Below are 27,294 nucleotides of genomic sequence, written 5' to 3'. Positions count from 1 at the left end.
CCTACACACTGGACAATTTATCTTCAATATTGCAACGTTTATGTCAATAAATCTTTGCAATGTGGAGGCAATCCTTTTCAATATTTGATATTGAAAAGGAATATTTCAATAAATTATGTCTAGTGTATAGCCAGCTTAAGAAGGAAAATTGAAAGTTACACACCATTACCATTATGGTTAAGGGGGCACTTTTGAATTAAGATAACTTTGATATTGGGCTTTTATGGCTCCGATACACCTTTTAGATCAGGAAAATTTCATGAAATCAAAATTCGAATTCTTTCTCACATGCTTTGCATCTGTCTATTTCATTCTTTCGCATTCTTCTTCTTCTTTTAAACATCACGACAAATTCAATTTAGATTAACCGAATTTGCAATGCGATAGAATGAGACAGACTTGCACAAAACCTTTGAGAAAGAAAGGAATGTGAATTTTGATTTCATGAAATTTTTCTGATCTAAAAAATGTGCCAGAGCCGTTATCTCTTATTTTTAAACGAAAGTGGACCTTATCATGATATAGTTTAGCTCCACAAACGAATTATGAAGCTAAATTACATTTTGATCAGCTCCAGTTTCATTTAAAAATAGGGTAAAAAGCTAAATTTCAAAACTGTCCTATATAAAGGTTCCCCACTCTCCCTTATGTGGCATAATAATGATTTTTCAAATAAATTCTAAACACTTTAGAGTTAATTATTGTCAAATATCGTCGGTTGCGAAGAAGACTATTGTAAGTCCAAAATGTAAACTTTACAGGAAAGAGGTTTAAAGTTTGACAGCTAAAATTTATTTTCATTAATTTCACTGCAAGTAGTATACTTTCAGATTTTGAAACTATTTTATCATACTCACGCATTGAATATCTTCTAATTAACACTACTTTTAAATTAATTATAGCAAAATTGTGCGCAAAAAACTCAATAATTGGGCACGTTGATTTTAAGTTTTTTTCTTGTAACTTTTGCAGGAATATCTTAGTCAACATAAAATTTTGTGGGGATATAGATCTAAGGTTTCTGCATCCAATGATACCATCTTTTTATACTATTGTAAGTAAACTTACAATAGTCTTCTTCGGAACCGACGATATGCTTTTTTATTAACCATAGTATTAATTCTAAAAGAAAAACTTGTCACTTGTTTGTTAAAAGTATGGCAAAGGTTGTTTCTTTCATAAAAAGTCTTATCAAATTAGAAAGCAATATCCTCTTGACAGACTTTCAAAGTTGTCCAATTTGCAAATCTTTCATTCAGAGTACAGTGGTACTTTTCCTGTCTATCTTTAATTCTCAATCTTTTCATACCTCTTTCGTCAGATGATAAATTATTAGGTTTATTTTTATTAATTCTCGTCAGGACTGAGACAAAAGGATATTTTTAAAATGAATTGTTGTAAAAAAAAAGCGAGCAACACTTGTACAATCAATGTTGTACTTTTGTATGAAATACAACAATGACTGCTCATAAAAATCCTTTCTTCGTGTCCTGATTATTTTCAAACAATTCTAATCCCGTATTTCATCCCTCGGTTGAAGGATTTTGTGTCATGGGAAGTGAAAACAGGGCAGAAAAAAAAGACTCCTGCACCTAAATTGAAAATTATGCAGAGGGTTGATATAAAAAAAAATATGTAAATATTTCTCCATGATAGATCAAGTTGAATATATTTCCTCAGAATAGTTTATATATATAGATAATTAATTGAGGAATCCCCTTTCTTATTAGCATAAAAATGACTACCATCGATGTTGAAGGTTTTTTTTTATGTACCTGTGACCTAGATACATAGAATTGTGAAGAGTCTTCCAATAAATTCAAGAAAAGTTAGTCGAGTATGAGCCCTTCCGACATTAAATAATACGGACGGTGTATTGATCACAAAAGTACGTTTTATTTACTATAATTTCAATTTTTTTTGTCTTACGCATTATTATTTACATATTACATGTAGAAATCTAATTAATAAAAAAAATGTATTTCTTATTTGCAAGAACTGTACATTGTGGAGAGAAAGAGACGAATTGAACAATGCAATTTACACTCAAGTTTATTATCTTTCTAACAAGTAGATCAAATAGTTTTTTTGTTGCTGTATTTTTTTCTTTTTATTAGCCTGTCACAATTGAGAAGAAATTCAATTTCTGCTTCTTTTTTTTTATTATTTATAATTTTTATTACATCTCCTGCGTATTTTTCCAACGAAAAAAAAAGAATAAACAGCATCTTATTGTATCACAAAATTTCTTTGTGATACAAAACACGGAAAACTGTTTCTTTTTTCTTTAGTTGTTTTTCTTTATACATTTTTATAGAGTATTGTAGAAGTGGCCAATAAAATAAAACGCCTCACGAGAAAATTAAAATTTTTACACTTTTAAATTCAAAAAAATGTTGAATTGAATTTTTTTTGGAGGGAATTTTTTTGCTCATGAATAGAATCGATAAAATCTCTCTCTCGCTTGGAAATTTTACTGAGTTTGTCCCTCTTTCTCTCCATTTGGCGTCCCAAATCTCAATGCCTCCACTTTGGCCACAATCTTGAGAGCTGGTCCCAATTTCATTCCCATGGCATTCACCAGATGATTCTCCTTGAGCAACAACAGAGCCTGCCCATCGATCTCCTGAATGGCAAAATCTTCAGCATAGTCACTGCATCCGGGCAGATTTTTAATAAAATCACACACTTCAGCAACACTCCAACGCACCATCACCGGCATCTCCTCTGCAGGTTGATTCCCACTCTCCTCCTGCGTCACCGCAGCATCAGTTCCATTAACCGGAACTCCTCCTCCCTCCGTCGCAGTCTTATTCGTACTCTCAGCCACTTGGGCATGATGCCCTCCTCCTCCTCCTCCTGCTGCTCCAGTCTCCTTGGAAGCCTTTGCACAAGACAGCGAACAAAAACGCTTCTTCTTCATCTTCGACTTCAATTCTGTCTTCCCACAAAATTCACACGCCATCTCCGTGGAATTGATCGGTGACATTGGCGGACTACTGCCACCCTTCTCAGTGGCCAATTTCTTCTTCGGTGGCTCCTCACTGGCATCACGATCAGGATATCGTTGCCGTGTCACGGCAAATGGCTCATTGGCCTCCTGAATCACAAATCCCTCTATCACATGTGTCAGCACTTGAGGCTTCACAGTGGCCTTGAGCACAGCCTTCTCCGTCTTAACTTCTCCATTGGCCTCCTGAGCCTCAACTGTGGCCATTGTACCATTTGTTTTAGCCACATCCTTCAGCGGACTCTCAGGTTTGGCCTGATTGGAAACATTTTCAGGAGCTTTAGGTGTTTTTGCGGGTGATTCAGTTGCTGCAAGAAGACAGAAAAAACAAGACTTTCAGTGAGTCATTTTCCAAATAAAACGTAAACTTGTATCTGTTGAATTAATTTCTAGAAATCTCGAATGAATCATGATTTATTTCAAACAAAAAATATTAGGGAACTGCTTGCAATTTGGGACAGGTTGTAATTTTGGACACTTTGAGGGTAAAGTTGGACACTACATACACTGAGAAAAAAATGGGGGTGCGATTAACTTTTTTTCCTCATAATTTTAACACTTTTCAGGTGTAAAAATATATCAACATTTTTTAATGTTAATTTTACACCTTTCTAAAAGTGTAAAATTAACATGAAAAAGAGTAACTTTAACCCCTAATACGCCTAAAAAGGGTAATATTTACACCGATTTCGGATCAATAAAGCAGGGTAAAATTAACATTTCCGAAATGTTATTTTAACTTTTTCGGATTTCTCTCAGTGTGCTTGTAATTTGGGACAGCTTGCAATTTTGGACACTTTGAGGGTAAAGTTGGACACTACATACAAATAAATTGATTAAAATTATAGAATTTTCTTCCATTTTAGAACATTTTACCACAAAATTCGTTAAATTTTGAATATGATTTGAAATAAAATTGCTATCCTGAAACTTCAGTGTGAGCAGTTCCTTATGAGAAATATGACAGAACGTCGTGTTTACATGTATACTTCACGTAATACTTCAGGCATTGGCTAAGTACTAATATTTAGTTTTTCTTTGATATTTTACTGCTCGAACTCAAAGAGATAAATTAATATAATCAACTGTTTTTTTTTTCAACTTGAGACACGGCTAAAGGCCAAACGGTAAGAGATATCGACTTCCGCTCTTCGACGATCCCCCACAAATCAACAACACGGAAAAAATTTCGTAAAATTGTTTGTAAATGTTTGTGAATTTCTACTCGGGAAATACGAAATGCTCGTAAATTGTATAACGCACTAAAAACTTCGCAAAAGTTTGTAATTTTTTTTACAAACGTTGTTCGTAACATGATCAATTGACGAGCATTTTTTGTTATTCTACCAACATTTGTTCGTACATTTTTGTTTGTGTGATAAAACTTTACGAGTATTTTTTGTGTGGTTACAAACATTTCCGAACAAATATTTGTTTAAGTACAAAACGTATTCGTTAAGTGATCAAGTTACGAATAATTTTTATGAAAAAAACTACAAACATTTACGAACTTTTTAATTGGTAATACAATTTACGAGCATATTATAGGTGAGTCCCCAGTAGGAATTCATAAACATTTACGAACAATATTAGGGTAAGAGCTCATAATTTTGACCAGTTTCTAAATTTGGACACTTTGAGGATAAAATTGGACACTATAAATAAATTGATTAAAGTTATGTATTTTTATTCCAACACGGAAAAGGCTCTTAATTTTGGACAGTTTCTAAATTTGAACAATTTGAGGATAAAATTGGACACAAAAAATAAATTTACTAAAATTATTTATTTTTATTTCAATATTTGATTAATAATGAATTATATCTTAATATCTGTTCCTTTTGAAAGATTTTAACACTATATACGTTAAATTTTGAATATGATTTGAGTTAAAATTGCTTTGTTGAAAATTCAGTGAGCAATTGCTTACGAGAAATATGACAGAACTTTGTGTTTACTTCAGTTTTATTTAGCTGTGGTGAGGTTACTAACAATATTTCTCCGCTTTTTTGAGTGATATTTTTAAATATTCATTTAATATTGTGTTGATTCACATTAATGGTGATTTGTACATTTGACCTGAAAGTGAGATTTGCCTTGTGAATTACATTTTTCGTGTGAAAAATGGGAAATTTTCTAAGACATTTGCCAGTGAGGTCATACTCCTTATTTTGGACAGGTGTCTTTAATCCTTATTTTCTCACGAAATTTCGTTAAGTTTTAGCTTTTGTGATGACTCGGTTGCATAAATGCCTGGAGAAACAAAGGAGCATCATCTCTACGAACGAGATGTAGTGAGAAAAACCTTGGGGGGCTCCAGGAAAGGCCAGGGAGTGCACAAATCCGAGCGTACTTGGATTACCGAAGTCAACTCACTTTAATGAATTATATGGAAAATTTCCAGGCTTCTTGTGACATTCTACGGTTCCCTTACCTAAACAAGAAGAAGACTTAATAAGATTGGCTCTTAAAATGGAGAACAATGGGCATCCTATTGAGGCGGATTAGCTGTCCAAATATACAGCCAAGTTGTCCAAATTAACAACCAAGTTGTCCAAAATTCGAGTCAAATTAACCTCTACGTATCAATTCATTTTTAAAGTATTAGGGCAGAATCACATTGACAGTAAAATGCTCACCGTATTTCGTTAAATTAAGCATTTTCATTGGAATTCTTACGCAAATTCTAAATTACCAAATTACATCTCATACTCGACGGCACTAGGTAAAAATAATATAAAACAATTGAAGAAATAAAACGAAAATGCGATAAACAGTGAGAAAAAAACTGTACGATTAATTTCTCCAAATTAATTTTTTGCTAACCGTTTATCGAATTTTCGTTGTTTTTCTTCAATTGTTTTATATTATTTTTACCTAGTGCCGTCGAGTATGAGATAAGGTTATACAGTAATGGAAAACTTGTTTAAAAAATTGAAATGAAAATACGTAAATTAACGAAATACGGTGAGTCTACGGCGAGCATTTTATTGTCAGTGTGAGTCTACCCTTAAGACTAATTTTAGTAAAAACAAAGACGATAAACCCTTGCCAAGTTTCTAAACAACTCTTCTGAAAAGAGAATAACAAAAAAAAAGTCAATTAATATTGAAAATATCACACTTCAAACTCAGTACTTTGATGCTTTTAAGCACCCTGTTCAAAATTATGATCCCTTACCGTACGAAATATTTTTTTTATTTTATTTTTTTTATTTCCCCTCACTTCCCTCCTTCCCGTTTAAAATCATGTTTTTGGTTTCTTTCGAAAATGACTCCTAGATTCACTTTCGAATAAGTTTTGGAGGTAATCAAGGTGAATATTTCGTCCTTAGATACCTATATGCTCGAAAAACATTTCGTTATCGAATTTCCGAAGCTCAAACTTTAACCACTTTGGAATGTCTATTTTTCAACTGATTTGCTTAAATTTGGATATTTTGGAAAGTTTTTGACATTTCCAACCCGGCTGCATCTTAATCGATAATGAATTGGTAATGTACCCGTAAATGATATAACTTTTCTCGGATTTACTTTTTTACTTATTCGTATGTTTGTTACTCATACTAAGATAATCTAAAATGTGGTTTTCTTAAGCAATTTTTTTTTAAATTTATGAATCAATTTAATCGGTAGTAAACCTATATGCACCCAAATAGCATGCAATAAGATAATACACGGAGAACCATCTCTCGTGAGTTTGAGCACTCAGCAAAACTAGGACGCGTTGCCATCTCTTTTAAGTGATATTATTGAATATTCATTGTATATTGTGTAAATTCACGTAAACAATGATCTGTGCATTTGACATGGGTATGAATTCTTAGATTGTGATTTTATTACGTGATAAATTCATCAATCTGACTTCGTCTTATCTAAGTGTTTCAAAAGACTTTAACATATATTATCAGGTAAATTTCAGGATACCGTGAATATTTCACATGACGCTTTGTATGAAAAGCTCAAGAAATACTCACAAAAGGGATCTAACAGCAGTGAAAGTATCACGTGACAAACTCACGAATTTCAGAATTCACCCTCTGGAGAGATTTACCTTGGGAATTATGTTTTTCGTGTGAAAATTGAGACAATTTTTTCAGATTAGCCAGTAAGGTGATAATTGTTTCTATTGGACAGAACTTTTTTCTTGAAATTTCGATGCCTCAATAAACAAAGGAGGAAGTGATTTTTTAATGAATTATATGGAAGGTTTCCGAGTTCCTTGGGATATTCTATGGTTCCTTCTAATAAACACGTAGAGAAGTTGATAAGTAAAGTTCTTAAAATTATCAAAAATGGGCATAGTATTGAGGTGGATTAGCTGTCCAAAATTACAAACAAAGTGTCCAAAATTACAAGCGAAGTCCAATATTTCACTAAATTTCAAATCTGCATTTTCATTGATTTCTAAAAAAAATATTAAGAATAATTTTAGAAAAAAAAACAAAGACGATAAACTGCTTTTTAAGGTTCTAAACAACACTTTCGAAAAGGAAGTAACAAAAACTTGAATTTCCATTGAAAATATTTCACTTCAAACTTAGAACATGTTTGGTGCTTATATTCACCCTGTCCCAAATTACAAGCACTTCCTCTACTCTATCCAAATATGGATTCGATATTGAAATAGAAAGATTTTCCGTATTCCGAGCAGCATATATAGCAGCCATATTCAATTTGTCAACACTTCCAAGTGATTTCATTCATTTTTAGATTCGGATATGTTTTGTAATATGCAGAATCTAAATGTACATTTCATCCATAAATATCTATGTTCAAAAAAATCGCCATTTTTAATTTTCTCAGGATAAAGTTGGACCAAGGCTTTGTAAGGCTTTGTTTTCAACCGATTTTGTCAAATTTAGATTTTTTGGAAAGGTCTTAAAATACTCAATTTAAAGACATCGGTATTAATTAATGGTTAATCATTTATCTTTTGCAACATAATGCGTCATTGTAATTAAAGCAGAACACTTCGCAAAAGATAATTCATGAACAGCAACGCATAATATTCATAAAAACGATAAAAACCATTTGACTTTAATGTAACGATTCAACCTTAATGGTCGATACATGCTTCAGTTACCTGGAAATCCAGAAAAATAATTAAAACCATATATATAATTCCCAAAAAATGTAAAATTCTAGCGGAAATGTTCAATTCTAAGAAGATGGAAGATGTTATTCGAATATTTAAAATATTATAATAGACACACTGAGGAAAGAGATCCCTATCAAAAAAATGCTCTTGAGAAAACCTGCATTTAAATAATTTAAAAAGAAAAAGGGGAAGCAGTGCACTTTTGAAGTTGGACATATTTCTCCAACTTTTAAATGGAATTGGACCTTGCGATGATATGATTTAGGTCCACAAACTGATTGTGAAATTGCATGATAAGGTTTAGTTCCATTTAAAAATAGGGGAAAAACGCCTAATTTTAAAGGGGTCCCAATTTAAAGGTGCCCCATATCCCCCTACTGTCTCTGACAAACTCCGAAAGACCTGAGAAGCAAAGTAAAAGTAAATTGCAAGAAAAGAGTTAGGGTAAGTGTGCAAAATTCCGGCCAGCTTGCAATTCCGGCCACCTTTTTTGTTCCTCGAATTTTCATGAATTTTTAGTTTTTACATACTCCAGAGATTATACAATGCAAAAGAATAACAAAAAATGTAGCTTCGACAAACGAGATGACGTGAAAAAGACATTTTAAGAATTTCCAAAGGGCAAGGAACTATGAGAATGGAGGTGGTCGAAATAGGGCACCAATGCTATGTCTACATTTTTATTCATTTTAAATTGTATTAAGAATGATTTTAAAGTAAATAAAGACGATAAACTGTCTACAAGGTTCTAAGCAGCACTCCTTAAGTAGAAGGAATGAAAAAAATCAATTTGAGACTTTGGCGCTTGCATGCAACTATGCCGTAATTTGGCACACTTACCCTATTAGAAAAAAATTGATATAAAAAATAAGGGGTATGATCTGTTCGATACTCCGTAAGAGATCGTTCTCAATTTCATGAAATTTATTTGAAAACAATTTTGAATCATGCATAGGATCTAGTATAATTGTAGCCCTGTAAGAATCGTGAAGAATCTGATGATGAAAGAATAGAATAATAAGAAAGGAAAGCAGTAAGGAGAAAGTTCTTAGCGGAGCAATCATCTTATAAATCAGTAATAAGAAGAATAAACCCCTAATAAATAAAATAAGAGAAAGTTCTTTGTGAAAAACATTAGAGAAAAAATCAAAGAGAAAGATCCTCAGCAACAGAGAAAAAGGACCAACAGAAAGGTAAAGAAAAGAGAACAATAAAAAAAATGTTACAAGTTGAAGTGCAATATGGCCATCGACAATAAAATAAATCATAACGGCAATATAATTTTTGTATACAAAAATATGTTTTTTACAGACTTCTCCTAGAAGTTGGAGAAGCTACTGTATATTATATCATATTGTGAATGTTTTCAAAGAACATCTTTTGAAGAAAATTCACTTAAGTTTGTAAAGAAAAAAGGCAAGTGCCAACATAAAGCGCTTACATAATACTTTATCGAACTCGAAAGTCAAACCTCTCGGACATAATAAAGTATAAGAATTTGTGTGGTAAACAAGTTTTTACTGGTCGAAGTCTACAGACACAGACCAAGGACAAGGAGGCTAAAACAAATTCAGGATCTTGCCTTGAATCGTCTTGGGATCGACTGCGAACATCTTCCTGAAGTGGCGGAGGGTCGACAGGCGTGGGCTGATAATCTGGGTATGCTAACCCTACGACCCCCGCGAACTCAATAGGGATAAGCGGTTAGAAATAGTAATTCCAACAACGGTTAACCGGTTTCGTAAAACGGTTAACCGCCTTATTTTGGAGACGGTTTTAAAACCGGTTTTTAGAGATGAAACCGGTTTAAAACCGTCTCCTTCCAAAAATTTTAAAATTTCTCTTAATTAGTTTATTTCTTGAAAATCCTGCACAAAATACTTCCTCTACTTTAGAAGGGCACCTGAAGTGCAATATGATTCCTAGTGTAATCTGTAGTATAGCAGTATGTTAATAATATATGAAGGATAGTAGTAATGGGTTTCCTGCACGTTTCTTCCACTCTTGAAAGAATTGTTTGTTTAAAGATTATTGGAAATTACAGCAAAATTTCTTCACTTGAAAATATATTAAATATTACAAGACTAAAAATCAATTGTATACTGAGAAAATAATTGTAAACGATTTAGTACAATCTTGTAAAATATTGTTTTATGTGGAAAAGTAACAAGATGTTTACCGCTCACTGTCTTCATTGAGATTTTTATTGAATCTTGCTATATTTTAATATAACTACGTATCTTATTAGACTCTAATTCACCAAGATTGTTACACAAGATTCTTGTTAATTTTTTTGTCAAAATCTGGTATTTATTAGTTTCTCAAGCAATGGAGTGAAAAACAACAAAGGTATAAGTACAGTGAGTGTCAATAGTTTGTTGCCTAATGGATGTTTGAGAAATCAAGTGAAAAAAATGATAGAAAAAAATACTTTTCCAAACTTTTCTTTTTGCAGATGAGTTCCTTGTAATCCGTAGATATTATTTATAGTTTTCAAAAAAAATAATTAATTTTATTTCATATCAAAAATAATTGTTTTCCAAAAGTTGGTCATTTTTGAAAAATCAAAAGTTTGTTGCCTCATTAAAAAAACTAATTCAAAATGGTGAAAACGTGCAACCAACTTTATGTAAACCGGTTACATTTTGAGCTTATGTCATTTGATAGGCAAATGGTGGATTTGTACATTATTAAGGCTGTCAATGGTAAATATATAGGTGTAAAAGTGATGATAAATAACAAGAAATAATCAGTTTTTTGATAATTCATAATTTAGGTTATAATGGCAAATTACAAAAAGTTGAAAGGTGGGATATTGTCCAGAGATACTGCTGGAAGGAATCGGCGTCGCTTAATTGCCAAATTTTATGTAAATTCATGAAAAGTTATACATAAAATGATCAAATATTATAGTTATGAGGCACCAGTACATCTGAAAAACGCTACTGGTAGACACAGGGTTTCGACTTAGAAAGTCGATAACCGCATTTTAGGTATCTCTGATAGTAACCCCATGATGTTTGCTTCAAAAATTCAGAGTCGGCTGGTTACAGAAGGCATACAGGCTTCAAATGCTTCGAAAATCAAACTCAAAATGAAAGAAAACATAAGAATAGGTACTTGGCTCGCAAGATTCCATTGGTAAGCAAAACCAAACTGCGTAAGAGGTTGTATTTTTACGTTTTTAGCATGCTCCAAGTGAATTTACAACCTTTTAACCAGATTGGTTTTGTTTAACAATGGAAACCTGCAAACCAAGTAATTATTCTTATCACTTTCATTAAATTGCGGTTGGTTTTGAAGCCTGTATGCCTTCTGTAACCAGCCGACTCTGAATTTTTGAAGCAAACATCATGGGGTTACTATCAGAGATACCTAGAATGCGGTTATCGACTTTCTGAGTCGAAACCCTGGGTCTACCAGTAGCGTTTTTCAGATGTACTCGTGCCTCATAACTATAATATTTGACCATTTTATGTATAACTTTTCATGAATTTACATAAAATTTGGCAATTAAACGACGCCGATTCCTTCCAGCAGTATCTCTGGACAATATCCCACCTTTCAACTTTTTGTAATTTGCCATTATAACCTAAATTATGAATTATCAAAAAACTGATTATTTCTTGTTATTTATCATCACTTTTACACCTATATATTTACCATTGACAGCCTTAAAAATGTACAAATCCACCATTTGCCTATCAAATGACATAAGCTCAAAATGTAACCGGTTTACATAAAGTTGGTTGCACGTTTTCACCATTTTGAATTAGTTTTTTTAATGAGGCAACAAACTTTTGATTTTTCAAAAATGACCAACTTTTGGAAAACAATTATTTTTGATATGAAATAAAATTAATTATTTTTTTTGAAAACTATAAATAATATCTACGGATTACAAGGAACTCATCTGCAAAAAGAAAAGTTTGGAAAAGTATTTTTTTCTATCATTTTTTTCACTTGATTTCTCAAACATCCATTAGGCAACAAACTATTGACACTCACTGTATAAGTATAGGTTATAAGTATTTCTTTTTTTTTTTTAAACGCATATGGAATTTTTTCTATCAAATTATTTGTGAATTTTGTGTAAATTATAATCATGATTCTCATAATATATAATACCAAAAATTATGCATCGGTGCGTTTTCTGTAGAGAATTATCTAAACTAAACAATTGATTTTAACAACCATTCGCGATCGAAAAATTTGATTTTTTTAAAAAGAATAATTTTGAGAATACTTTTACAAGATATTACAAAAAAAACTATAGCGAATATAAGGTAGCGATTGGTATTATCCTTCCAATATTCCTTTTTTTATATTTTTGCCAATATTTTTTTCACGATTAAAATTTTCTAAACTTAAATTTAATAAAATTTAACTAAGTTATGGGATTTAAAAAATAAAGAGGAAAACTCTTTCGATTTGTTCGTTAAAACGTTATCTATATATTTTTTTCTTATTTTCCAAGATCTAAGAATAAAATTTTTAAGTGAGGGAAAGGCTCATAATTTTGTCCAGTTTCTTATTTTGGACACTTTGAGGATAAAATTGGACATTAAAAATAAATTTAAAAAAATGGATTTTTATTCCAATATTTGATGAATAATGAATTCTATCCAAATATTTGTTCTTTTTGGAAGATTTTAACACTAAATACGTTAAATTTTGAATATGATTTGAGTTGAAATTGCTTTGTTGAAAATTCAATGTGAGCAATTGCTTACGAAAAATATGATAGAACTTCGTGTTTACTTCAGTTTTATTTAGCTGTGGTGAGGTTACTAACAATATTTCTTCGCTTTTTTGAGTGATATTATTGAATATTCATTGAATATTGTGTTAATTCACATTAATGGTGATTTGTACATTTGACATGAAGTGAGATTTGCCTTGTGAATTAGATTTTTCGTGTGAAAAATGGAAAATTTTCTAAGACATTCACCAGTGAGGTGATACTCCTTATTTTGGACAGGTGTTTTTCTCTCGAAATTTCGTGAATTTTTAGCTTTTGTGATGACTATGTTGGACAAATGCCTGGGGAAACAAAGGAGCATCATCTCTATGAAAGAGATGTAGCGAGAAATGCTTTGAAAGGCTCCCGGAAAGGCCACGGAATGAGCGAATCCGCACGTACTTGGAGTACCGAAGTCAACTCACTTTATTGAATGATATGGAAAGTTTTCGGGCTTCTTGTGACATTCTACGGTTCCCTTACATGAAGAGGAAGAGGACTTGGTAAGATTGGTTCATGAAATTAAGAACAATGGGCATCCTGTTGAAGCGGATTAGCTGTCCAAATTAATAACCAAGTTGTCCAAAATAAGAGCCAAATTCACCTCTACATATCATTACATTTTTAAACGTATTAAAACTAATTTTAGTAAAAATAAGACGATAAATAGCTTGCCAAGTTTCTAAACACCCCTTCTGAAAAGAGGGTAACATAAAAAGTCAATTAGTATTGAAAATATCGCACTTCAAACTTGGAACATCGATGCTTATAAGCAGACTGGACAAAATTATGAGCCCTTACCCTACTTCCTCAATAAAGATTGTCAAACACGACAACATTTGTAACCAATTTATTTTAAGAAAAATAAATTGTGTGAAAAAATAGTTATTTTTACGGAAATCTACATTGTATTAGTTTCTCCACGGTACAATATTATTGAAAAAACTTCTAGTAATTTTTCTGCACTCTGAAATTTTCTGAATTATTTTAAATACAAAATAAAGCAATAAAATAAATAAGTTCTGAACTAACTGAGAAAAAGAATATCACAGTAAAAAAAATAACACTATTATAGTGTGTAATCTTTCACACCACTATTATAGTGTTAAATTTGGAAAAAGTGTTTAATTTAAAATTGTTTAATTTAAAGTATTGAATTTCAAGATGTTGAATTTGGAATTGTTGAATTTAAAAATGGTTGAATTTTTATGTGTAAACTCCAAAATTGTTGAATTCTGTTGATTGTTGAATTTTCTTTTCATTTCGAAGATTTTGATTTTTTTGTTTTTTTAGACATTTTTATTGGTTTTTCCTGTACTCGGGATCCCCCCTAATGCGAAATGATTACATCTGATACTCGGATCTTCACGATATACTTATTATTATGCATATAAATATTTGATGTTCTATATGACTTTTGCCCAATAAAAAGCATCTCTACTGAAGTATAAGTCTTAATTGGAAATTTAACAATTTTTACACAACTTTTGTTTAAAAATTCAACAACTTTGGTTGAAATACACAACGCTTCACACTATAATAGTGTTAAAAATTATGATCAAACTATAATAGTGTTAATTTTTGATATGACAAAAAATACCATAAAGTTGTGTATTTTTTCACACTATAGTAATGTGAAAAACTATATTCATACTATAAATAGTGGTAATTTTTAGTATTTTTTCACAGTTTTAAATTACACATCATTGTTGAAAATTTTTTATGACTATAATAGTGAGAAATTTTACACGGATCGCAATTAAATAATTAATTTATCCAATTTCACACTATTATTGTGTTAAAATTTTACACATTTTCAAATTAAACAACATTGTTGAAAATTTTCAACTATAATAGTGGTAATTTTCAATCACGTTACAATAAATTACCAAAATGTTGTGTATTTTAAAACATTTTTAAACTGTTTAAACTAAACAACTAAAATGGTCGATTTTACACATTTTTTTACTGTGATATTTATGCGTTATGGCCTCTACACATTGGGAGCAATTTTTGTCAAAAATTGCTTTTTTGAAGGAAATTCCCTGCAGCGTTGTAGGGGGAAATGTCAAATTTCTGTCAAAAACGCAATTTTTGACGAAAATTGCTCCCAATGTGTAGAGGCCTTTAAATATTATATCAAAATTAAAGTTCTGAAAATTTGCTCAAAATTCCATAATCTAATCCTAAATTTGAAACCGGTTTCAGAGCCACCTAAAACCGGTTAACCGTCAATCCTAAAAACACGGTTATTTGGAATCACTAGTTGGAAATGAATGAATGAATGTGATGTGATATCTTCGTCGGTTGGATCAGCAACTGTGCTAACTGCATTTGCTTTGTGTTTACATTCGGGTGACTGCCTTCTTTTGTTCGTAAGCTTTTCTTTAATTCTACCACTTAAGAATGGTCTTCACCGATCGGATATGGTAGATCAGATCAGTGAGGACCATTCTTAAAGTGCTAGAATTAAAGAAAAACTTACGAACAAAAACAAGACAAGTCACCCTCGGAGACCAAAGCCACTCACATCTATGGTATGCCATAAATACCATAATAAAATATCAAAAGATTGTTTCAATATGGTAATCAACAAAGTTACCTGGTGTAGATGATTTGCCATTGGAAAGTGTCTCCTGTGGTTGAGTAACACCTGAACTCGTGACAGTAACTGTGGAAATTGTCGAGGATGTGGATGTTTCCGTTGTTACTGTTGCTCCTGTCGTACTTGTCGTAACCACATTGACTGTTTCAGCCGGTTTGCTTACAGCCGCGCTCACTTCCGGCACCTTGGCCGCTTCAGTTGTTGGCGTTGGTACATCCTTTGGTGTCGGTGGATTTCCCATGGCTAGTGTGGATAGAGGAGCTGTTGAGAGAGTTGTCATGGCCACAAGAGGATTCGGTGGAGGCTGCAGTGGTGCCTGTGGCGACGTCAGAGGACCAATGAGATTGTTTGAAGTAGCCAGCTGTCCCAGTTGCTTTTCCACAAAAAAAACAATTAAGACAAAAAATCCAATTTATTTTTCCACATTGCATCACACAATTAAGTAAGCAATATAGAGAAATTTTCTCTAATAGAAAGATTGGAGTAAAAATATTGCAAGCAAACATTTGTAGAAGCATTAATAAATGGTGAATTATGCAGGGAGGAAATATCCTCAAAGTTGATGTGAATTATTAATTGGTATTATTGAGGAAATAGCACATTTAGCAAAATGGAGCAACAGAAAATCAATACACTTTCATTCTCAGGAGTTTCAGTGGAAAATCATCTATACCCAAAACTTACATATAGTAGGAATCACTTATTATTTTACCCATTGACAAAGCTCCCTCATAATATTATAAGCTTTTTGTAATCAATTGGCATTGTGATATCAGTGATATCATTCTTTTCGTGTTTAAGTGTGAGAGATTTTATGATAAGTAGTAATGGTGACAACATACTTGATAGAGACTCACCGCATTGACTTGGTTGAGAATGGTGGTACTAGGTACCACCTGGACGGGATTGGAAGTGCTCGTCATGGCCGCAACGGTACTCACAGCATTCCGATCTGCTACAATTTGATGTTGCTGCGATGTACCAATAACCATGGTGGATGGTTTTGGCTGAATGGTAGGCTGAGGTCCTGCTGCTGTCACCGTGAGTACTTGCTGAGATCCGGCTTGTTGCAGGAAGGCCTGCTGCTGAATTCCTGTTGGTTGTTGATGCATCTGCTGCTGTAGCTGCTGAATATGCTGGACAACTTGTGGCTGAAACACCTGTGGCGCCCTCTGAGTTGTTGCTGGATTTGGCACCTTCTGCTGATGCTGAATCTGCTGCTGTAGCTGCATTGGTTGCTTATCGGTAGCAATCTGAATCTGCTGTGTCGGCTGTGTCAACTGTGTAGCACCAATGTTGATTGGTGTACCCGGATTGGTGCTCATGACAACCATCTTACTGCCAGCAGACGTCATCACCTGATGCATCGTTTGCTGTGGCACCGACTGCGCCGTGGAATACGCCACTTGGCCACCCTGAACAATTTTAGCCTGAATCATGGCGTCCCCTTTGATGGCACCCGGAGCACTTGGACGCACGGTGTGCGGCTTGGCGCGCAGTTTACCCGGCTTCAGCATCACTTGATTTTGTTGCGTCTGTGTTGACACTGACGATGCTGGCCGAATCTGCTGCGCGCCACCGCCGCCCCCACCGGCGCCCTGGGGTAGAATAGGAGCCGCCCGCGTCGGCTGTTTTGGTGCTATTGTCTCCGTGGCGACGCGCTGCGGCTGCTTATTCACCACGCTCGGTTGCATATTGCACGGCAGTGTTATGGTGGGATTCTGTGGTTGAGCCTGAATCACCTGAGGTGCTGCTGCCTGTGGATTTGGCTGTACCGCAAACATACTCTGAGATCCATCAGGCTGAGCTGCTCCACGAAATATTATGGGATTCTGCGTTAGAAGTGCCTGGGATGGCAAACCATTTGTCGTCCAGAATTGCTGGACACCCTGAAGCCATGGAGCTGCAAATTGCATTGGTTGTGTACTTGGTTGCTGCAGTGGTGATATAATTTGGGCCGTTGGCATTGCCTGTGACACCTGAACACACTGCTGACCAGGAGCTGCACCACCCTGTGTGGCACCTTGCTGTGCGGCCGTTGTTGTCGATGCAACCACATTCTGAACCGTTGCCGATGATGCTGCCACCTTTTGCAACACTTTCTGCCCACTCAGTGCCTTCTGCATATCCTGTTCACTTAGTGGCTTTCCTGCCTGAGGATTCTGCATTGTGGACAGAAGATTCTGCTGCTGTTGCTGTGGCTGGGAACTCAAGACACTCACAGGACTGAAAAGGAGTGTCTGAGATTGACTTGAAGGAATTGTGGGTAAAGCATAAGCCCCACTGAAGCCACCTGCACTACTTCCAATGACAGGCTTCCCCTGAGCTGTTGTAGCCAACATCTGAGGTGCACTCTGAAATGGTTTTCCTGCTGCAATAACTTGAATCTGCTGCTGTCCCAATCCAGAATGCAAGATATTTCCCTGCATCAACACCTGTGGGCTATAGAGTTGTTGGAGATAGGCTGGATTCTGGATGGGTTGCTGCAACACCTGAACCCGTCCATGTTGCCACTCAGCTGGCACCTGATTAGCCGACATGGCGTGCAGGGGAGACATTGTGCTAATTGTTGTGGATGTCTGAGGTGGTCCCATGGCATTTGGAGCACCACTACTCGGTGGATTTTGCTGATGAGCCGCCTGATTCCCATCAATCACCTGCATCTGCTGCACTTGTGCCTGTTGCTGCTGATGCTGCTGATTGGCAGCATCAACAATCTGCTGCTTAATCTCTGCAGACATCTGCATTGTCGGCTGTGCTGCCTGATGCGGAAATTCCTGTTTCACTTGAATGGCATTGCCAGCAAATGCCGAATGAAACTGTAGCTGTTGCAATTGCTGCAATTGCTCCTGTGATATTGTTAGGGGTACTGGTTGGGGTTGTTGCGCAGCCACCGGCTGCTGCGCCGGACTCTGAGACTTCTCCAGTTTAATGAGTGTATTTGCAACCTCGTACTTCTCGTCAAATGTTATTCCTGCCTTCTGGGCAAGAGTTTCCAAGCACTTCAACGGCCTTTCGCTATTAGCCTGACTCACAACTGCACCACTCTTTCCACCAATATTACTGTGGATTTGTGTATGTTGATTACTTCCTGTTGTATTTGATGTTGATGTTGGTGCTGGAGCTATTCTCTTGAAATTACTCGATCCCGATGGACTACCATGTCTCTTGCCATTTGCCAATTGAACCTTATGCTGTGAATGACTGTTTTGGGGCGAAGATGCTTGATCACTCTTCTGTTGCTGCTTCAATCGAATCTTCTTTGCCTCACTGCCCTCCTGTGTCGGTGGCTGTTGCTCCTGCGTTGGACACTCCTTTGGTTCTCCTCCCCCTTCACTGTTTTCACCACCAACTCTCTCTTCTGGATTCCCAAAACTCTTGGGAACGTCTTCGTTGCCACCAACACCACTTCCGTTCAAGGACTTCTGCACAGCATCCGTAGTCTGTGGAATATCCTTAAGTGGTGAACTCTGATTATTATTATTCACAATTCCATTCAATTTCTCCTCTTCTTCCTGCTTCTGCAAATTGTTGTAGTGTTCAGATCTGCAATGGCATATACAACAATTTTCATCAATTACTTCCGATTCTTCAGTCAATTCCCAAATCAAAAATATCTGAACCTATAATACACACTCAAATACGCAATGAGACATTTTCAAACGGTTCCCAGAAGAACAACCAGAACAACAACAGCAAAAAAAACTAAATCCAAGTTCAGAGTGAATGCACAAGGGAGAAACTCCTTTTCCCTCTGCAATACCCAGTTTTGCACAATCAGAAAATTTCCTGCACTCTATACCCCTAAAGTCAATATATAAAAGAGAAATTGTAGTTTTAGGGGGCCTGAAAGGAAAATCCATCCATTTTCTCTCCCATTTCATCAAGCACACACACGCCATTTCTCTGAAAGGGAGGAAATTTTGAGACACCCTCTTTTGCCTCCAGTATACAAACTCAATTGCAATTCTGCCTGCACGCAAAAGGGGCGCTTTTTTTTCTGCCTGTGCTATACTACCCTTCCAAAAGCATATGCATCTCTTTCACTCACCCAAGGTACAATTTTAAGAGGGAATAGGCTTTCACGCGACTGAGAATTTTTCTCTTCATCCTCCGAGGGTTTCAGACTTCAAGCACAAAGCCCGTAGAGCAAAAAAAGAATATAGAAGCAAGAAGTAATTCCACCCTTCACACAGCAGGAAACGCAACCGCCCAACAGGATCACTTTACATGTGGCTTTTCAGTTCAATACACCCACCACTGGGCACATGATGAGATCACAAAATGCAGTATACTTTTCCACATAAACACAAAATGTGTACTAACGAACTGTTGTTAAGTGTCCCAGGAAAAAATTTCAATGAGGTCACCAGTTATTGAATGATGCTGTTCACCACTCCAGTTAAACACAACTTTGAATATTAGCATTTCAATTTTCCCTCGGATGCTCCACATTTTCGCATACGTCATAAACCTTTGATTTTAACATATTCGACAAACTCGCATAGTCCTGCGTCCCTGCAATTTGCCTGGGATTCTATTTAAAGCATGAGGCCATTCCTGGCGAAAACACATTATTCCAGAGTACACATAAAAGTGCAAGTTAAACAAAATAACTATCTCCCACTCCCGAAACCGTATTTTGGATAAAAGCAATTACATACTCATCCTGATACTGCAAACATTACAGGTTTTTTTTTTCATTAAATTAACGTGTGCACTTTTTTGTTGTTGTAAATATATTTAAAAATTTTAAACTTTAGCGAGATCTGTTCAATAGGGTAAATGTCCAAATTCAAAACCATTTCCAGACGCTTTAACTTTGACAGAAGATACACACACTTGCACATTAAAATTTTAATATGATTCACAATAAGTGTCGCTGGTGAGAGTCCAAATGTGTAATTTGTGTGTTTGAATCATTTTATACTGAAAATTTGATCTATTTGTTGATAAAAAGGTAGACTTGACCCGCAAAATTTGATATAAATTGATTTATAGCATTAATGCGAAAAATTAATGCGATTTTCTCTTTAATTTTTTAATGTGAAAAATATTTATGCTTTAGGTAAATTTAAACTTATTTTTGCAGGCCAAGTCCACTTCTTTATAAATAAATAGAAAAACCCCAAATATTAACTGACTCAAAGACACAAATAACATATTTGGACGCTCACAAGCGACAATTTATGTGAATCACATTAAAATTTTAATGTGCAAGTGTGATAACGCCGTTTAAGTTCAATTTTTTTCTGAAGAGAATTACATAAATTCGCTCCTTGACTCTTCTAGAATGTTACTGTTTAGTGGAAATTATTTAGATATAATTTGAAAACTTCTTAAATACAAGAAAAACACACAAGTGCAAAATGCTTCTATTGGAAACAAATTAATCCAAATGGAGACAAGGGAAATTTTGTAATTTGAGACAAACAGTGTATAAGTGAAACCGCGACGAAAGGCTTCCAAAACCTTGTTGAATTACTTTTGAGTGCAGGATTTGTTCTTATTCCTGGTCTTTTCACCTTTCCCATCTAAAACAATAAGAAAATCTATCCAAAAAAAAATCATATCTCCGGGGTGTCCTATTGAAGCATTTGCAGATACTTCAGAAAAACCCTTTTTCTTCACGAAATAAGGTAATTATTTCATTTGAAAACTTCACGTACCGTTAACAATAAAGATTAGCACTGAATTTAACTAAAATTAGTCAGAAATATGACATAAATGTTAAACAAAACGAATAAACAACAGTCACCTTATTGTGTTTTTCATTGGAAAACATAGGCGATCGATGAAAAATTCGATGATAAAAAGGTACACTCTGAGAAATTAACAAATTAAAATTTGTGAATATAAATGGATTTTCGCTTTATTTGTAGCAAAATAAGATTGGATCAACTGTAGACTTTAGGGTAAGACGGGGTTATTTAGAATCATGTCTATTTCGGAATTTGGAGATTTTCATACTGTTTCAGATTGACAAAGAGAAAAAGAAAACCACGAAAAAGTACAAGACCTTACATTCAAGAGTTTTCGTTATTTTTTCCTGTTGTCACCTAAAACTGTTAGGAAATCTCACAGTTCCAAAATGGAAATGATTCCAAGTTAACCCATCTTAAAAGGACTCTATTACACAATATAAAAATCTATATCGGAATCAGCATAAATCAGCGGAAGTTAACTTGCTTTTGACACCTTTTCAGAAGACAGATTTAACTTTAAGACCTCTACATAGGGGAAAGTAATCTCACTTCGAACGTTCATGCCTGTGCCATGTGAATTTTCTGTTATTTATCCAAAAAACTACGCATAATCATCACGTAATTATCAATAATTGATGATAAGATAACTAATATTTAACAGAAATCTGTAAGTCTCTTGGGAAAAATAAAAGAAAATTCGTCTTATTCGAAGGCATGAACATTCGAAGGGAGAGTACTTTCCCCTACGAGGATTTTTTACTGCTTTTTAAAAGAAAATTAAACGCAAAAAATAGAAAAAAATAAAATTTCCCATAAAAATTAATTCTAGTTTGTAGACGCCATATAAGACAAAAACATGACCTTTTTCCGTTTACAAAATTAAATCAAACAACAAAGATTGAATAAGTATAACTTATGGAACAAGTTTAATTTAATCGCAGATACGCATAAGTTTTTCAATATAGCAATATTCTATTTCTATGTGAAATCAAAAAACACCTTTAAAAAAAATTGGTACGAGTTTATTTCCTTAGCGGGCTTGTGTAATTGACGTAAATGAAAGTGTGTTAAAAATCGTTTCCGAAATGGTCTGTAAGCTTTATAACAAAATTGTTTCGAAGTTGGGACATACTGTAGCACGAATGCTACAGGGCCCGCACCAGAACATGCTGGAGCATCCTTCATCGCTAGTCTCCCGGACTTGAGCCCCATTTCCCATTCCTAGACAGCCATGAATCTAGCGGCCTCCTCACTTTGCTTGGTGAAGACCGTCTGTGCTTCGTAACTTGTTGAGCACTCACAACCCCATCTAGCGGAACTATAGCGAGATCGTAACTTGAGGTTAGCCACCGTTAGTGATTGGTTGTTGGGTTAGAAGAGTCCCCGTCAGGGCGGGCTTTCTTCCTCCAAGTCTTCTAGGCTCAACAGTCCTACTAGAATATGGCATTGTTATAAGCAAAAATGGATGTTGGAAATGAAAATCCAACATTTTCCGGAGAAATTATACCGATTAGTATACTTTAATGTATTTTCTTGTTCGTCTGAACTCTTGATTGTATTCTTCTTCTTTTTTAATTGTACGTTGCGGTTCTGTCAATGCTGCAGTGAAAGCGAAACGTACTGTTGGCCTGAATGAGTGCCAACAGTATCGAAGGTATCTGCGTTAAAAAGCCATTATGGTAAGATAGGGTAATCCGGATCATGCTTCTTTTGGAATTTTGAGCTTTTCTCTCTCTTTCTGATGGTCAAAGTTAAGAAGAAAATCACGAAGAAGTACAAAACTTTACAATTGAGAGTACTTCTTCGTTTCTTTTTTTCCTTTTGCTTTCTAAAACTGTTCAACTGTTATAGGAAATCTCTCACTACAAGAAGTTCCAAATTATTCATGATTCCAAATTACCTCATCTTACCCTACATTGTCTATTTAACTACCTAGACCTCTTTTCTGACATCAGGATGTCTGGAGGTAAAAATTACACACGAAAAGACATTATACGAATGAGGCTTTTTTTTAAGTATTCACCGAATGTTTGACAGCTACCATTCGCATAACGGGGATCCGGATATCAGAGAATTGAATGTATACAGAGAAAGTTTATGTAGCGTACTCTCTATCACACTCTCCCTCAGCACATAGCACAATCTTAGAACAAGAAATTTTCGTTTTGTTTTAAGGATTGTTCCCAAAGCGAGGAGGTCCGTGGTGCAATTGGTAAGAGCGTTCGGCTCTTGAGCGGTATGACCCCCGGCTCGACTGTCACAGTTGTGAGTTCGAGTCCCGCCCGGTGCAAATGATTGAAGCGTCTGAATGGACATTTTTCACGAAACATTGTAAACTGAACAATGTACAAAATGGCAATAAAAGTCCGGTACATCGAAATAAAATAAATAAAATTGTTCCCAAAGCGGGGACTATATCACCATTTTCAGTTTTGAGAAAACGACAAACCACAAATTAATCTCCTATGCGGAAATTTGTCACATTTTTTACCGTGTACACACACACAATGCTTTACAAAAATGCTACATAAACTGAATACAGGAACACCAAATTTCTTACGTCATATGCGGTTTTGTACATTCCAATCCAACTTAATGTCTAAAAGATTTACATATTACTAATTTCTGTGCTTAATATTCGTTTATACAATCGGAGGTAAGAATAATGACATGAAAAGTTAATGTTTTGTTAATTGAAGTTTACTAAGGACTTCTTAATAAGAATGCATTATGTAGATGCAGAATGCAGCGATCCATTTTTTCCTAACATATTCTAAAAAAATCTAAAATTAAAGTGAGGAATGTAACCGTTCGTGAAGAACTAAGAGTCGAGGAACTGCTTCTTCGGGTCGAGAGATCACAACTTCAATGGTATGGACATGTTCAACGCATGAATGAAGAAAGATTCTCCAGAAAAGATATGCAAGCCATTGTGAGGAGACCTAGACCTCAGGGCAGACCTAGGACAAGGTGACTGAATCAAATTCAGGATCTTGCATGGGAGTGCCTTGGGATCAAACCCGAACATCTTCCTGAAGTGGCGAAGGATCGACAAGCGTGGGCTGCTAATTTGGATGTCATAGCCCCGCGACCCCAATAGGGATAAGCGGTTGAAAATGAATGAATGAATTCTAAAACTAAAACATTAAAACAGCCCAAAGAATTTCTAGGCTGCATCTACTAAACCCAAGGGAATCATAAAAGTGCAAAGAGAAAAAAGGGTCAGAAAAACTATATTATCCAAGTTTTTCCCTCATCCATCCGTTTTTTTGTTACGTACCAAACTGTATTTTCAATGTTAATGTGTATGAGGGTCCACATAACATTTTTTTTCATCCAGGAGGGCGTTTCTGACTTTTTTTTCTAACTTGTTTTCTCCATCTCGCCATTTCACACATCCTCATCTCACTCACTCTTTTCCCCATTGCATGAAAAAATGAATTTATCATGTTCTTTCTAAAATTCAATGCAGAATTTTAATTAAAGCAATTTAATGGCGAAGCTCTTTAGTGCATTCAAAAGGTCTCTTCTCATAATTTTCCACGCTTCTTTGCTTAAGTATAAAACGCGTGTTAATTTTTTTTTCCCCTGCTGATACTCTCTTTCAGCATGCCACCTCTTGCACCTTCAGCCATATAAGTATGACATGAAAATTGATGATAAAAATCAAGCAAATTGGCTCCTGCTGCTTTTACAAGGTATCCCCTACAATCTATCTCTTTCACTCATTTAGATCTGTGATATCTCAACAAACTCGCGCAACTGCTATTGCTATCTCATACTGACATTCTCTCATCTCTTTGAATCATATGCAAGTGTATTGAAGACGTTTAGTTTTTTTCTTCTTATTTCTGTGCACAGCCGTGCAAAAAGTGTGTAAAATTTTATACAAAATTACGTGGTAAGTGTTTCTCGTTTACACAATGTATCGCATAAGTTCTTTCCTGTTGTGCAAATCATCAAAAACGAAACGTACAGTTTTCAGAATTTGGATTATGAGTGGATCCTGAATAGGATATACAAACTCCCCCTTTTTTGTTCTATGCAAAACTCTAGAGCAGCAGTAAAATTCCTTGAATTTTCCTCCCTGAATTTTTACATTTATATATATTTTTCTTTCCCCCACTTAAGTATCTGTATAGTGGTCTCAGTCACACCAAACCGGTTTTTTATTGCAAATACCCAGGCCAGAGAAGATGTAATTTACAATTTCTTCTCTGTACACTTGAGCTTTGAGCCTTCTTTTCCACATAAAATTGTATACCTTGGATGGTATTTAAGGGCAACTGGTATGCAAATGTTGAGTCACTGCAGTGAAGAGGTTAAGGACACCATTCAGGTCAAAATGAACCTTCACTGTCATTTACATTCTTTGCACATTTGACATTTTTTTTTCACACACAAGAGTTTAGGTCATCGGGTAGGCCTATAAATTAGTTTGGAAGAAGTATAGAGGAGAATAGAAGAAAACCCTCAAGTGTATGCAAAATCGACTCTTTAAATTGGCAAATATGGCGACAAATGGTACATTGGTGTGAGAATTGGGATTAGTGATTGTGAATAGAGTGAGACAAAATATAGACATCACTTGAATAATTTTCCCTGAGACAGAATGAGACAACAGTAAGAAGTTTACGTATACATTGACATAGAACCAAACATACAATTAACACGCACGCCACCACCGCATACACAACATCCAAGTTAGATACTGCAATTTATGAAACCAACCTTTTTTATTTCTTTTTTGACTATCCTCTAAAACCGGTTTCTACTATATTTTATACATGATATTACCATAAATGAAATAAAAATAAGGGAACATATGAGAAAGAGGAAAGGAACGTATGAGTTAAACTAAAATAAATATAAATAAAAAATACCTCTTTGTAAAAAACCGAAACGCTCTTCGTTCCATAATAATGAAATATTAACTTAGGTATAACTTTCTGTTGAAATTATACACAGGTCAGTTGGATGTTAAAGGAAGAAAAAAAATCACGAAAGCAAATGGAACATAACAGAAGATTATAGAGAAAAAAAAATCTACAAATTTCTCCAACTGAATATGGCACACATTTTTAATCTCTCCTTTAGACCGCACTATCTTTTTTTTCTATGTTGCGTTATCAACAGTCTCTAGTAGTTCTTCCTGTTCACTGCAGCAACCACACATCAAAAGTCACACACAAAACGTAATCAGTTCACAACGCGAAGGCAGCGGAAAGTCTATTTTGCCAGCTATCAAATTTTCAGTGGAATAAAACAAATGAACGTGTATGAACCACAACTGCGCACTGATGAAATGAAAATGGAGAGGGCAGTGAAGGTTTTCAGTCAGCCAAACAAAAAGCGAAGCCAAGCGGCACCGCCATTGGTATTTCGCCATCTCAACTCTTCACACTAGTAGAGTTGACTAGGCACCTATCTCACTCGCACCCATCAAATTACTCACACCACTTTACTGTCAGTGCCATCTGGCATCGGTCTCATGCACGGGGCAAACAAGTCTCCCCTCGGTTTATTTCAATGTTCTCCTCTCTTTCTTTCATTTTTCGTTTTTGTTAACATCAGGGGATTCATCGTCGGTCCCCTTGCTTATAAATTACTTGTCGTTTCATGTTCGTTCGCAGTAAAAGGCACAAAGCGAACAGACCCTCATTTTGTTTTTTTTATTCCTTTCCTCCTCGCTTTCTTCGTCCTCTTCACTTCTCCCCTTTCATCCATCGACAGTCGCCCCGAAAATGCTCTTAGCATTCCTCTCATGCGACGATAGCTCTGTTTCATTTCCCCCATTTCATATGGGCTGGGAAACCATTTATAATAAAATACTCTTGGCTTACACCAATACACAGTTGAAAGTTTCTCTCCATACAATACACAACCAAAAAATAAATAAAAAAAATAAACAAGCAGCACACACACTTTACAAAAGAGGGAATAACTGGGAACCAGTTTACATTATTCAAGTATACTTAGATGAGTGGTCCGACGTATAGGTCCATTGAAACGCTGAGTAAAATATCGTCTGAAATTTTATCACACTATTGCCATCTCATTCACACCCATTGTAGACTATATTTGTTCTGTTTCTCATCAAGCATTGAAATCCATCCAAAGAGAACGGAAGATT

The 27,294-nt window shown here is 35.1% G+C and overlaps 2 protein-coding genes across 4 annotated transcripts in view; one reads left to right on the top strand and one right to left on the bottom strand.

Moving 5' to 3' along the window:
* Positions 1-27,294, top strand: part of LOC129803416 (D-2-hydroxyglutarate dehydrogenase, mitochondrial) — a 121,628-nt gene that overhangs the window by 63,488 nt on the left and 30,846 nt on the right. Inside the window, exon 1 of one of the 2 annotated variants that reach the window (XM_055849973.1) lies at positions 24,961-25,062. The exons of the other annotated variant lie outside the window; for it this stretch is intronic. The gene's annotated coding sequence lies outside the window, so the exon portion shown is untranslated. Of the gene's footprint in view, positions 1-24,960; positions 25,063-27,294 lie in introns of those variants that run through there. 2 annotated transcript variants of the gene reach the window in all.
* Positions 1,875-26,482, bottom strand: LOC129803182 (polyhomeotic-proximal chromatin protein). Of its 2 annotated transcripts, none has more exons than XM_055849575.1 (4): positions 26,045-26,482; positions 16,299-19,002; positions 15,454-15,829; positions 1,875-3,318 (listed from the first exon to the last, which is right to left on the bottom strand). In XM_055849575.1, the coding sequence occupies exons 1-4, from the start codon at positions 26,077-26,079 to the stop codon at positions 2,474-2,476; spliced, it is 3,960 nt and encodes a 1,319-aa protein (XP_055705550.1). In that variant the 5' UTR covers positions 26,080-26,482; the 3' UTR covers positions 1,875-2,473. The 2 variants fall into 2 exon arrangements, with proteins under 2 accessions (XP_055705550.1, XP_055705560.1); XM_055849585.1 differs by having other exon boundaries at positions 16,314-19,002.

This window comes from Phlebotomus papatasi, chromosome 1, assembly GCF_024763615.1.
Source record: "Phlebotomus papatasi isolate M1 chromosome 1, Ppap_2.1, whole genome shotgun sequence".
Lineage (NCBI taxonomy): Eukaryota > Metazoa > Arthropoda > Insecta > Diptera > Psychodidae > Phlebotomus > Phlebotomus papatasi.
Note: the sequence above shows the minus strand (reverse complement) of the source record. Positions and strands in the feature narration are given on the sequence as shown.